Genomic DNA, 14,298 nt, shown 5'->3' with positions numbered 1-14,298 from the left:
TGTGCGGTTGCTCGGCCATGAAAACAGTTATTGTACTGACGTTGCTTCCAGAGGCAGTTTGGAACTCAGTAGTGAGTGTTGCAACTGAGGACAGACTATTTTTACACGCTACGCGCTTCAGCACTCTGCAATCCTGTTCTGTGAGCTTGTGTGGCCTACCACTTCGCGGCAGAGCCGTTGTTGCTCCTAGACGTTTCAATTTCACAATAACAGCACTTGCAGTTGACTGGGGCAGCTCTAGCATGGCAGAAATTTTACAAACTGACTTGTTGGAAAGTTGGCATCCTATAATGGTGCCACGTTGAAAGTCACTGAGGTCTTCAGTAAGGCCATTCTATTGCCAATGTTTGTCTATTGAGATTGCATGGCTGTGTGTTCAATTTTATACACCTGTCAGCAACGGGTGTGGCTGAAATAGCCGAATCCACTAATTTGAAGGGGTGTTCACATACTTTTGTATGTATAGTGTAAGTCTTAGCTTCGCTAAATGTGTATGTGTGGAGAAATCTTCACTTCTGCAAAACCTGTTTTTCATACAGTATGTTTCTATACAGATTTAGTATGAATGTTGTAAAATGTGTGTAAAATGTATGTAAAATAAGTCAATTGAGACTATCTAATTCAATCATTTTATTGCCCTTGGATCAGCAATACATTTGAAAGAATTGTTGTTGAGTAACCAGCCTGACAGGATGAAAGAATCAGGAATTATCTTGTACAAAGCAAGATAGTCTAATCTAAAGAAACTAATGTGCATTGCAAAATATTTGCTCTTTAAAATAGGATACAAATGTCCAAAACAAACAATATTAATACCAATTAACAGGATATATACTGTATTTTATTAAAAAGAAAGTATTTCCAAGATCATTTTTACTAGGCTGCACACCAGGTGCTAGAAAAGGGTCAATGTAAAAATGTTGATACTGTATGTTGAAAGAAATAGCCAAGAGAAAATGATGACTGTGTTCAAAATCTACAATACTCTCTCCATGGACTTAAACTAATTGATAAATATACATTTAACCAATTAAAGTACATTACCCTAAAGATATTAGTCAAATATTTCTGAGACCTATTGAACACATCAACATTATATTTTAGAGATCAAGTAAACATGAGTAATGTGAGTCAATTCCATGTGAAATCTAGAGCTAATGTCTTCAATGATCAATCTTGAATAACCAATGAGGTAGGCTGTGCCATTTCTAAGCATAACATTCCATGTTTCCATCTGTCATTCTACTCCTCTTTCACTCTGACCCTCAGTACTTTCCTAACCATCTTCTTCCACTCTCACACACCATAAATATATATACCATTTCTACCATTTATTCCCTTCGTATCAACTGCACTTGTCCTTTTGTCCTTCAGTCTCAGACTTTTCCCAATTCCAACTGTCTTTTTGCCCTCATAGGTTGCCTTACCATCGACTGCTTGAAGTTTCTTCTGTTTTCTGTGGCATACATGATGGTGGTGGGAATGCTCTCTTTCAAAGAGAGCTCCTGGAAATAGCTTTTATATGTTGTTGTTTGGGTGACTTTGGAGAGTTGTCCTGCGGAGGCCATTGTGGCTTAGTCAGCTTTTTGTCCTCCTCTACTTTAAAGGCTTTCTGTGGGGAGTGGGCTTGTGGAGGCCACACAACAGATATCTTATTACAATTTAGTCTGTTCTCGTCAATTGATTTCATAAATTCATTTTCAAGGGTGTCCTTTTCTGTTGTGCCTATGCTGCTCTGTGAATACCTCCAATCAAGTTGCTCTGATGAAGTGATGAGTCTGCCACTTTCATTGACATTCTTTTCATTGTGAAGTGTCTGACCAAATCGATTATCGTAGTTCCCTTTGGACTTGAATAGTTGTTTGTAGTGCGGTAAACAGTACAGATGTCCATGGAGAGAGACATAGTTGCCAAGGCTGGGGGAGACAGAACTAATTATTTTTCAAAACAGTGAAGTGTGAAGAAGGGCTACAATTCATTCCAAGATTCCACAAACATGTCAAACTTTTTTACTGCTTAATTTGCAAACATGACACAATAGAATTGGTGTCTTATGTGCAGCAACAAACTTTTGGGACCACAACCATTCAAGCACTGCTTACCAGTTCACAGCAAAAATCCACTCACAGTACTTTGAATTCCACTTGGTTTGGTTGATATGTACTTTACCTTAATTTATTTCTGCAGTGCTCGCAGAAGAAACAAGATTTATGGAATTTTTTTCTGTCCGCTATTAGAGCCTCCATCGGATAGACCCTCCTCCGACATACAGTGCAAAGCTCCGACTTGGGAACTCGAGTCTGCCAAAGAAAAGTGAACACCATTATAGCCTTTTCTATCACAACATACAATGACTAAGTTATTAAGAAATGTTATCAAGGTGTAATTACATGACCATGCGTAGTATAGTAAATCATCAAACAGGCACAATCAAAAAATACATTATTTACCGATAAACAGTATTGACCCAATCATGTACTTTGTGTTGGTTTTGAAGGTCAACAATGAGAACGGTTGTATTTAAATAGGATCATTACAATATATTGTATGTGTGAGATTCTATTCTGGCATGTCATCATAACATGCTTAGGTCTTGTTCTTTTGCCATGTTTTATCCATTGACGCATTTGTTGTTTTTTCATTCACAATAATCTCTCTCCATGTTAAAGCAGGCACATGTAAATATGTTAGGTCTCATTGAATATCAGAGGGGGCATTTTTACATGCCATTATTAACAGTTAGTTTAAGTTCTGTCATGCAGGCAGCACAACTCTTTACCAGTATCAACAGTCTTCGTTTGATGTGACACAACATGTGATGTTCTCTCCTCCGAGACACTGTAGCCGAGACTCTTGAAAAAACTCTCACTCTCCGTCCATGTTTTGTGGAAATTCCTCAGCAACTCTTCAGTGGAAGCCTCATCAGGGGTTTCAGACGGCGTCACCTGAGAACCTTTTTTTTTTACCACGTCAGCATATGAGAAGGGGGGACGGTGGGTTGGTACGCTCTTTGAGTGCTGGGAAACAGTTGTGCTGCTCAGTGATCCAATCGTGTTGTTGCCTAATTCACCTAAGTTCAGGAAATGCTCTGTGACTAACTTGGTTTCAGAGTCTGTTGGGTCTGCTGACGTTTGTTGCACTTCTTTCTGGGAAGGCAGGGGCGAAATCTGCCCGGAGCCCCTCTGTGTCTCCTGGGTGTTCTCCTGCTTTGAACTGTCTGTTGTGTTTTCACTCAGGTTTGACTCCAGCTCATCTGGTTGATTTTTCTCATCTTTGAAAGATGGACTTTGCTCACTCATTTCAAAAACATTTTTAATAGACTTGATGTCAAAAGTAAGCATTTCCTCCTCTTGAGTTAATGTATTTTCTATGTCAGACTTTGTGTATTCCGTCTCACTCCCACGTCTTTCTCTCATTGTGATAGGCTTTCTGACATAAACTTTCTCTTCTGGTGTTTCAAATTTGTTGACTAATCCAGACAAGTCCACCTTTGGAAGGTTCTCCTTCTCATTCTCTTGGTTTTCTGGTTCGAGCTCCTCCATATCTGGGCCCAAGCGCTCTGGTATGTCAATGGGATCCTTTCGAATGTAAGTCTTATTAACTTTAGCTTTATGAGTCTCTTCAAAAAACTCTCTCTTGTCTCTCACTGATGTCACTGCTGATGAGTCTGATAATTCAGAAGTTTCCATAGCCTCTATGGCAGTGGACTCCCACCGGTCATCCCACATAAATCCCACTTCTTCAGAGATTTTCTCTGTGATTTTCTCAGTTGTGTTTTGTACGTCTTCCTTCCTCTCTTGGTTTTCTGTTTCAGGCTCCATAATGGTTGGACCTAAGTGCACTAGGATATCAATAAGGTCTTTTCGTACATCAGTCTTATTTATTTCAGCTTTTTGTGCCTCTTCAAAAAACTCTCTCTTGTCTCTCACTGATGTAGTCACTATTGATGACTCTGAAGCTTCCATCAATTCTTTATCGGTTGACTCTGTAGATCCCACTACTTCAGTGCTGTTCTCTGTGATTTTCTCAGATGTGCTTTGTGTTTCATCCTTACTGTCTTGGTTTGTTGTTTTGGGCTCCTCCATGTCTGGGCACAAGCGCTCTGGTATGTCAATGGGATCCTTTCGCACATAAGTCTTATTAACTTTAGCTTTATGAGTCTCTTCAAAAAACTCTCTCTTGTCTCTCACCGATGTCACTGCTGATGAGTCTGACAATTCAGAAGTTTCCATAGCCTCTATGGCAGCTGACTCCCACTGGTCATCCCACATAAATCCCACTTCTTCAGAGATTTTCTCTGTGATTTTCTCAGTTGTGTTTTGTATATCTTCCTTCCTCTCTTGGTTTTCTGTTTCAGGCTCCATAATGGTTGGACCTAAGTGCTCTAGGATATCAATAGGGTCTTTTCGTACATAGGTCTTATTTGTTTCAGCTTTTTGTGCCTCTTCAAAAAACTCTCTCTTGTCTCTCACGGATGTAGTCACTATTGACGACTCTGACATTTCTGAAGCTTCCATCAATTCTTTATTGGTTGACTCTGTAGATCCCACTACTTCAGTGCTGTTCTCTGTGATTTTCTCAGATGTGCTTTGTGTTTCATCCTTACTGTCTTGGTTTGTTGTTTTGGGCTCCTCCATGTCTGGGCACAAGCGCTCGGGTATGTCAATGGGATCCTTTCGTACATAAGTCTTATTTTCTGCAGCTTTTTGTACTTCTTCAAAAAACTCTCTCTTGTCTCTCACTGATGTAGTCACCATGGATGAGTCTGAGATTTCTGAAGTGTCCATGTCTTCTTTATCCATTTGAGGGAATGACCTTCCACCTGTGACCTTCACAGCAGCCTTTTGAGCCTCTTCATATAATTCTTTTTTGTGTTTTTTGGCAGTGACAATTGTCTTGGCTAACATTTCAGAAGTTTCCTCAGTTTGTTCCTCAATTTTGATCTGCCGATAGAATGATGCGGGGGGTTCCACAATGTCAGATTTATTTTCTGTGACTTGCATAGGAAGAGGAACTGGAGAAAGCTGGGCTGTAGTATCTTTTATCCACGCCAAGTTCTCTGCTCTAGGAAAGGTAGGAGAGGGTGTGGCCCTATTGATGTGTGATGTAGGAGGTTCAAATTTGCGAGGGGGAGGAGTTGGGGGAGTGGCTGGTCTGAGCGTTGGGATAGGTGATGGGGTTATTCTCCGAGGTGAGTCCGTTCTCTGGGTAGATTCAATGGTAATAAAGGTGGGTGAGGGTGAGCGCATCCGTAGTAAGGGTGAGGGTGCGCTACGATCAATAGATTTTACAGTCAACTCTTGCTTTTTGCTTTCATGTGATGTCTTTTTACTTTCCACAACTTTCTTCTGACATTCAACTTTCGAAGAGCCAACACTTATCTTACGTATTTTTTGAGTTGCACCACCAACAATGATCTTTTCAGAAGTAGGTTTACTCTCATGCTTCTCCAGAGTAGTGTGGGTTCCCTCTAAACACATCAGCTTTGCTTTTGCTAGTTTTTTCACATTTGAAACAATTTCTGTAAGCTTTTGTATATTATGTTCAACTGCAGTTCCCTCCAAATAAATTGTTTCCTCAGGACCAATGAGCCACTCTGGAATAGTATTGAGCAATGTCTTCACAGATTTAGAATCCACTTGTCCTGTAGCTCCCTCTAACTCTGTTATATGTGAGATTAACTTCTGGACATGTTCTCGTCTTTGAGAATCCTCAGTGCTCCCTGTTGAGGGATTCGCAGGTTCCTTTTGTGCTGAGTGGCTTGTCATTTTTCCACTTTCCACTTTCACTTGAACATTTCTGTATTCCTCCTTTGGTTTCTCTTGAATCTGCTGGTTTGCAGTCACCTCTTTCTTCTTTTGCGATGCCTTGATTTGTTTTTCGACTTTCACTGTTCCTTGTTCCTGGATACTTTGATGAACTTTGCTTTCAGTGATAATCACTTCCTTATGTACCTGAATGTGTTCCTCTTGATGGGCTTTGTGCGTCTGCACTACAGTGATCTCCAGACTTTGAGTGGAACTTTCAGAAACAGATTTAGTTGATTCTGCAGAGGCAGCCGCATCTTTGGCTTTTGACCTCTTCTTCTTCTTCTTCTTCTTTCTTGCGGGAGTTGGAGTTGCTGGTTGGTTGTCATTAACAGCAAGAGCTTTCTGACTGTCCTCCTTGACCTTGACTTTGTCCTCAGTCTCATGATGCGTTTGCTCACTAGAAACCTTTACCTTAGTGACATCCTTCACTTCCACCTTTACATCCTTCACCTGTGAAATGATTTCCTTCTTAGTTTCATCTGGCTGTTTCATGTCTTTTACTTCTACTTGCTTTTCTTGCCCTTTGGTCTTCTTTTTGCCTGTTTTGACATTAGTTTCTGAGGTTACCTTTTCTACTTTAATTGACTGACTAGGAACCTTCTCAGGTGCTTGTGATACATAATGATCATATTTATTTTTGTCTTCCAAGGGTGATTTGGCTGCTTTGACAATTGTTTCTTGGGTTACCTTTTCTGTTTTGGTAGGCTGGTCAGAAACCTTTTCGGGTCCTTGGGATGCAGAATTATCCTTGTTCTTCTTATCCTCAGATTTATGGGAATCTTTAGTTTTTAGATTTCTGACATCTTTCTTGGCATCTGTTTTTTTATCTTCAACCTTTTTAGCATCACTGGTCGAGATCTGGACTTGAGAGGTGGTTTTGAGGTTTTTTACATCTTTCATTACATAGTTTTGTGTATTTTCAACCTTAGCATCACTGGTCAAGATCTGGACTTGAGAGGTGGTTTTGAGGTTTTTTACATCTTTCATGACATCTTTTTTTGTATCTTCAACCTTTTTAGCATCACTGGTCGAGATCTGGACTTGAGAGGTGGTTTTGAGGTTTTTTACATCTTTCATGACATCTTTTTTTGTATCTTCAACCTTTTTATCGTCACTGGTCGAGATCTGGACTTGAGAGTGGGTTTTGAGGTTTTTGACATTTCTTTTCATATTTTCAACCTTTTTATAGTCACTGGTCGAGATCTGGACTTGAGAGTTGGTTTTGAGGTTTTTTACATCTTTCATGACATCTTTTTTTGTATCTTCAACCTTTTTAGCATCACTGGTCGAGATCTGGACTTGAGAGGTGGTTTTGAGGTTTTTGACATCTTTCCTGACATCTTTTTTTGTATTTTCAACCTTTTTATCGTCACTGGTCGAGATCTGGACTTGAGACTTGGTTTTAAGGTTTTTGACATCTTTCCTGACATCTTTTTTCATATCTTCACCCTTTTTAGCATCACTGGTCGAGATCTGGACTTGAGAGTTCATTTTTAGATTTTTTACATCTGCTTTTGTATTTTCAAACTTTTTTGCATCACTGGTCGAGATCTGGACTTGAGAGCTACTTACAGCAAAGTGTGACTGCTCTGTGTATGCTGACAATACCTGTTGTTTATCTGCAGTAACTGGCTGTTGCTTTGTGGAGGAAATAGATGTCTGGTGCTGAATGGAGGAGACTTTGGATGTTTCATTAGAGACAATATGGTGTTTAGTTGCAGAAATAACAGCAGATTCAGGGAGATTTTGCTCATTCCCAGCAGAGATCAAATTCGTGCTTGAAGGAGTATCTGAGATTTGGGCTTGCTTGGAAAAATCAGATGACAGTGTGTCTGACTTGACATTGGACACAGTCTTTTCAGCATTCTCTTGAGTGAAACCAAACATCATGCTCTTGTTTGATTGCTCCATTCTGGTCTCCTCAGAGGAGAGCATTTCAAGGGCAGCAGTTACTGGCTCATGCATGAAAATGGGACTCAGTGTAGCAGGTGATGTACTACCCACTTTCTGTTTTCTGTACTTTTCCTCTGCCTTTATTAATGGAGTTTTGAATTGAGTGGATTTCAGGAAGGGAGAGGGTGGATGTGTTAATCTTATAGGGGCAACATAAACTTTCTTTAATTGTTGTGGTGATTCTGGTGGTTTTGGGATGTCAGATGAAACTGTTTTTGATGAAAATGATGTTGATTCAATTTGAGTTTTGCTGATTTCCACCACAGATTTGTTGGCTATGGTTGTATGTTTCTCTGAGGTTGCCTGTTGAATTTTCTGAATCTGACCGTTTGGCCCAAGTTTTGACACTTGGTGCAATGCAGGACCTTTCACCTTTTTGACAGTAACTTTTGTGGCTTTAGCTAGTGATTGATGAGGTGTCTGGGATGACATAGAGTCCAGTTCATACTGTGAGGGTGGGGGTGGAAGGAAATCCTGTGGTGGTGGGGGAGGGAAATTATCAGTCTCAACAGGTGGTGGGGGAGGAGGCGTTGGGGGAGGAGGAAGGTCCAAGTCCAGCCTATTGATAGAGGAGGCTGGGGTTAGGGATGATTGATCATCACATGGAGGTGGGGGAGGGAGAGAAACTTCAGACTCAGACAATGTCCGTGTTGGGGTAAGAACATTTGTTTTCACTTTGGTTTTATCTAGTCTGATCAAACCCTTTCTACTTGAATTGAGGTTACAGAACTTAGTCTCCAATGTTTTAATACCATGGTTTTGAGTGATGGTTGTGTGTTGTATTACTTCCGTTGATTGTTGAGTAGTCTGTGATTCAGATGTATTAATTGTGGTTTGAGTTGAGAGGGATTGATTCTCTGGTGTTGAGCTCTCCGTTTTGACTGAATTAGCCGTCTTTATTTTCCGTAAGTTTCTTTGTGCTTCAATGCTTTGAGACCTATTTTTAAGTGTCTCACTCTCAGTTTTGTTTACAACAGAACATTCATGGCTACCTTGCTGTGAATGTAATAGAGGGCTTCCTTGCTGTGAGCGCAATGGAGAGCTCACAGGAACTTTGACCCTTCTAGCTCCCACTCTGATTTTAGGAGGTGCACGCTGAGCTGATTCCAGCAAGGATTTGATTGTGCCTTTAACATCACCCTTTATCACCTCCTCTTTCTCTGGTTGAGTTTGTTCCTCCCTTGCCTCCTGCACCTCATGTGTCTCGTAGAGTGACTTAATGGACATTTTCACATCACCCTCGAAGCTGGGTCTCCGTGTCATTCTTGGAGAAGCTGGTGGTTCCAATAAGAGCTCAATAGTGCCTCTCACATTTCCCTGAACATCCATTTCCTGTTGACATGTCCTCCTGTCATTAGAAGCCTCTTGTAAACATTGCTTGGCTGTATGAATGTTGCCTTTTACAATCTCTTCCTTCTCGATAGCCCTGACTGTTTGCTTTGCCTGCTCCAGGGATTTTAAGGTACCTTTGATGTCTCCAGGTACTAAATCTTCGATGACAACTTCAACTTTGGAGGTTGCAGATTTCTCTAGGGACCTCAATGCCCCTTTGATGTTGCCGCGGACAATCTCTGGCTTTTCCACCTCCTTGGGCCGTCTTTGAGCCAACTCAAGGTGCCTTCGGGCTTTGTGTATGTTACCTCTTACCACCTCCTCTTTCTCTACAAACACTGTCTGATTTACAAACTGAGACAACGAGTTCATAGTGGCTTTCAAATCGCCCCTCACAATTTCCTCTTTCTGTAGGCCATCCAGTGAGAGTGTGGGTTCAGTCATGAAAACCTTGACTGAGTTGTGAACATCTCCGCACACTATGTCCTCTTCATCTACTGTACGTTCAATTTGTGCTCGATTACTGTCAAGAATGAGTTTTGTCCCCTTAATATCTCCTCTAATAATCTCCTCTTTCTCTACCTTTTCAGGTGGAGTCTCATCTGGCTCTACCTGGAGTTGTTTGAGATAGTCAAGCGCCCCAGATTCAATGCATGTGGAGTAAAAGTTCACGTTTCCCTTTTCGTTCTCATCCACCTTTATCCTCATCTGCTCTTGGTTTTCTGGGTTGGATAGTCTTTGGAGTGCATTTCTTATATTGCCTTTGATTATATCCTCTTTTTCAACACTGATGTCCTCTTCTTTATTTAGAAGAGAATATATAGTCATTTGCACATCTCCCTTCTCATCCTCTTGAAGGAGTATACCACGTTTAGCAGATCCTCCCTCTTTGAGAAGATTGTTTACAGCTTCCTGGATGTCACCTCTTAATATTTCCTCCTTTTCCACACTGATGCCCCTCTCTTGGTTGAACAGTTGATGCACTGTTGTACTGATATTACCCTTCTCTTCTGACTCTACCACTACCCCCTTCTCAATTCTTTCCCGACGGTTCAAAAGATTCATCATAATGTTGCTCAGATCCCCGCTGATGATTTCCTCTCTTTGGATCTCTGGAGAATCCTTATTCATTAGCTGGTATTTTGCCATTCTAACGTCCCCAATTTCATCTGCTTCAATGAGTACTCCTTTTGAATTAACGATTTTCTGGCTATAAAGTTCTTCAAGGGTTCCTTTGATACTTTTACCCAGGATTTCCGACTTCTCAACACTGTTCTCATTAAAGTCATGGAACGGAGTTGTTTCAAACAGCCATGTTGTTGTCTTTACATCGGCTTTGGGGATTTCCTCTTGAATAACTACTGTATCTTCCTCATCTATCTCCTTTATATGGTCAAGGGGATTCTGTTCAAAGAGCCACACTGATTGTCTAACATCTCCCCTTAACACCTCCTCTTTCATGACTGTTTCTATTAAATTCTCTTCGCTCTGGCTACGTATTTTATCCATTGTTTGAGTTTCGAACATCCATTTTGCTGTCCTGACATCACCTTTCTGGATTTCACTCACATTAACTGTTCGCACAGACTTCTGTGACAGCTCATCAGATTCAAATCGCAGTTTATTCATTCTAACATCTCCTCCTTGAATATCTTCAACAGTTTTAACTGACATTTTTATATCCTCTGCAATCGTATCAAGTGGCTGTGTTTCAAATCTCCACTTGGCTGAAGTAACATCTCCTTTCTGAACATCCTCCTGTGTGACAGATTTGATGACATAGACCTCATCTGTATCCCTGATAGAATCAAGAGGCTTGGTTTCAAACAACCACCGGGACCCGATCACATCACCCTTCAATATCTCCTCGCTTGTGACAGTGGTGACCTCATGATAATGGCCCTCTTTGTCTTGAATGGCATAAAGAGGCTGAGTTTCAAACATCATGGTGTAGTTCCTCACATCCCCTTTCTCTTCCTCCTCACAAGTTATTTTCTGCAACTTTGTAATATCTATTTCTGAGGAAACCTCCTGGATTTTGTCTAAGGAGTACGTCTCAAAAATAAAACGACCTTTGTCCACATTTCCTCCTTGTACATCAGTCACAGTGCGGGTGTCCAGAGTCTCTTCTTGGATATCACGTATGGCATCTATGGACTGGTTCTCAAAGAGCCATTTGCAGTTCACCACATTTCCTTTCTGGATGTCCTCTGATTGTGTAGTTGATTGTGTAGTTTTGAGCCTTTGCATGAACTCCTCAGATGTTGAGGTCATGATATCGGAGGACTGATTCTCAAAGATATACTTCATTCTATTGACATCTCCTGACTGAATGTCAATCTCTGTAACCCTCTTAAAGCTCTCATCCTCCCCTGTGATGTTCTCAAGATTCTCCGTCTCAAATAAAAAACGAGCCATTCGTACATCTTTGCCCTGGACATCTTCTTGATTCACAGTGCATGTTTGTAGAACAGTTTCTGTTTCATCTCGGATAGTGTCAAGTGCCTGTGTCTCAAACAACCATGTGCATATTTTTACATCTCCTTTGCGTATCTCCTCACTCTCATTTTCACTCTTCAACTCCTCCTTCTCATATGGGACATTCATTAGTTTAGTCTCGAATAACCATTTACCGGTTTTAACATCACCTTTTACTACCTCAACACTTTCCTTAGTTGTACTTTCCTCGTCTTCAATATTGCTGAAGTATTTAATTGCATCAAGAGGCTGTGTTTCAAACAGCCACTTGGCAGTTTTAACGTCACCAGACTCAACTTCTTCTTTGGATATTCCCTTAATAACTTGATAATTAGTGACACTTTCATCAAACTGGTCAATGGGGCATGTTTCAAACATCCATTTGCAGCTTGTTACGTCTCCCTTGACAACCTCTTCCCGATGCACTGTTTTCACCTCATGGTAATGGCCAGAGCTGTCTTGCATGGCGTACATTGGTGTAGACTCAAACAGATGTTTGTTCGATTTCACAGAGCCACATGTTACACCTTCCACGAGTATCTTTTGAGATTCATCCCATCTGGTTAAGTCTGTGGTTTCAAATATTTGCTTGTAGTTTGAGACATCCACTTTATCAATTTCCTCCAGGTTAATGGTTCGAATAACTTCCTTCTTTTCCTCTTGAATCTGCTCCAGGGGTTGACTTTCGAAAACCCATTTCTGGTGTCTCACATCCCCCTTCTCTTCATCAAGTCTCACCATTTTTTGTAGTTTCCCAACCTCAGCAAGGTCTTTTAAATTGTCAGCTGGAGTGGTTTCAAAGTAATGTCTTGCTGATCTGACATTGCCTCTGACAATTTCCGCCTTGGACAAGGCTCTAGCATTTGAATCATCTTTCAAAGTATCCATTGCCTGAGTCTCAAATACCATGCAATTGTTACGGACATCTGCGTTGTAGCTTGTACCTTGATCTTCAGTGAGATTTTCAAAGTTCACAGTACGAATAATCCCCTTCTTCTCGTCTCTTATGTTCTCTAGTCGTTCATTCTCAAACATCCATTTTTGGTGTCTTATATCACCCTTCTGTTCTTCAGCTGCCACTAACGTTTTGAGCCTCCCTACCTCATTGAGGTCCTTCAAAGCTGCCACGGGACTAGTTTCAAAGAAGTGTCTTGCAGATCTAACATTACCACCGATAGTCGGGGGTCTAGCATTTTCATCATCTTTCAGAGAATCCATTGGCTGACTTTCAAACGCTAAGCAATGCTTTCGAACATCGGCTCCAATTATCTCTTCCTTTTGCAGCGTTGAGCTCTCCCATTCATCTTCATTAACGGAGTCTAAGGTCTTTGTCTCAAACAACCATCTACTCCGGTGAACATCTCCTTTATAGTTGTCTTCCATGGACAGGCTACACACAAGTTTCACTGGGGCAGCGAGTTTATTAGTCATGTCCAGGGCTTGGGTATCAAAAAGCCAGGTCGATGTTTTAGTGTCCCCCTTCTCAGTCTCCACTTTGCGTATAGATGTTATCTCCAACATCTGGCCAGACTGTCCCATGAGGACACACATAAACTGAGTATCAAATGTGCTTGTGATCGTCTTCCCTGCTCCCTTTATTTCCTCAAGCACTGATCTCAGACTCAGGAGGTGACTGTCATCAATGGTCTCAGTATGACCTAAAGTTTCCATGTACTGAGATTCAAGCATGTGTATAGTAGAGCTGCCATCTTCCTGGGTAAACACTATCTCTTTGGTTAGCTCTTCATCGCCATGCATTTTGTTCAGGGTCTCCATGGGTTGGTTTTCAAACAACCAGGCTGCAGCACGGACATCTCCTTTGTCCAACGTATTGAACTTGTGTCTATATTTAGTTGAAGCTATGTTGTCTGATCCCAATGCATCCATGGGCTTGGTCTCAAACATCCATGCTTTGCTTCTTACATCACTCCCAACAATCATCTCCTGTTCCATGTTTTGGTCGTCATCCTCATTTGAGGCATCATCTTTGATGGCATCAAGAGGTTTGTTCTCAAACATCCAGCGCATTGACTGCACCTCCCCTCTGAGGATCTCATCCCATTCCAGGTATTCTTCTTCTGGGCTAATGCATTCGTTGGGGCTGCTACCATTATCCTCGTATATATACCTGGTCTCCCCTGTGAACTCCTCCTGACTCTCTTGTTGGGTGTTTTCATACTCAGCCACATCACTATACATCTCTATGTTTTTACGCACCTCAGGATGGATATGCTTGTAAAGGCGCTTTAACTCATACTGGTTTCTCTGCCTGGAGTATTCCTGTCTACTGAGTGGACGTTTAGAAGGGTAAGCTGATTCCGGGGGCTCAGGTGATAAGTAGCACTCTACTGGCATATCTGGACTTTCTGATGGGACCTGCAGTAAGTCTGGGGGTGGAGGTGGGAAGTACTCTAAATCTTCTGGAGGTGGTGGAGGGAAATATTCGGTGTCCTCGTAGTCAACTGCAATAGCAGATGTGTCCTCTATCACTTCAGTAGCAGAATTTTTCCATATATCACTTGATGAGACATTATGTATCTCACTTGATGAGAAATTCTGTATCGCACTTGATACATTTTGTATCTCACTTGTTGAGACTTGTTTTTCTGATATATTTGAAGCCCAATGAGACCTATTGATGTCAGCTCGGCCAATCTTTTTGGGAAGAAAATAATTATTGGGGTCATTAGAGGTCCCCAACATGTTTTAAGAAACAACATTTAAA

General features: G+C 41.2%; 1 protein-coding gene across 3 annotated transcripts in view; it reads right to left on the bottom strand.

Annotated features, from left to right (window-relative positions):
• Positions 1-617: 617 nt before the first annotated feature.
• The window catches only part of xirp2b (xin actin binding repeat containing 2b), a 36,430-nt gene continuing 22,749 nt past the window's right edge, over positions 618-14,298 (bottom strand). For 2 of the 3 annotated variants that reach the window (XM_045704472.1, XM_045704471.1), the window contains exons 7-9: positions 2,780-14,228; positions 2,170-2,300; positions 618-1,916 (exon numbers count right to left, since the gene is read on the bottom strand). In XM_045704472.1, the coding sequence (XP_045560428.1) occupies positions 2,209-2,300; positions 2,780-14,228 (11,541 nt within the window). In that variant the 3' untranslated portion in view covers positions 618-1,916; positions 2,170-2,208. The remainder of the gene's footprint in view (positions 1,917-2,169; positions 2,301-2,779; positions 14,229-14,298) is intronic. The other variant, XM_014163965.2, reaches the window with a different exon arrangement.

The sequence above is a fragment of the Salmo salar genome, chromosome ssa21 (assembly GCF_905237065.1).
Source record: "Salmo salar chromosome ssa21, Ssal_v3.1, whole genome shotgun sequence".
Lineage (NCBI taxonomy): Eukaryota > Metazoa > Chordata > Actinopteri > Salmoniformes > Salmonidae > Salmo > Salmo salar.
Note: the sequence above shows the minus strand (reverse complement) of the source record. Positions and strands in the feature narration are given on the sequence as shown.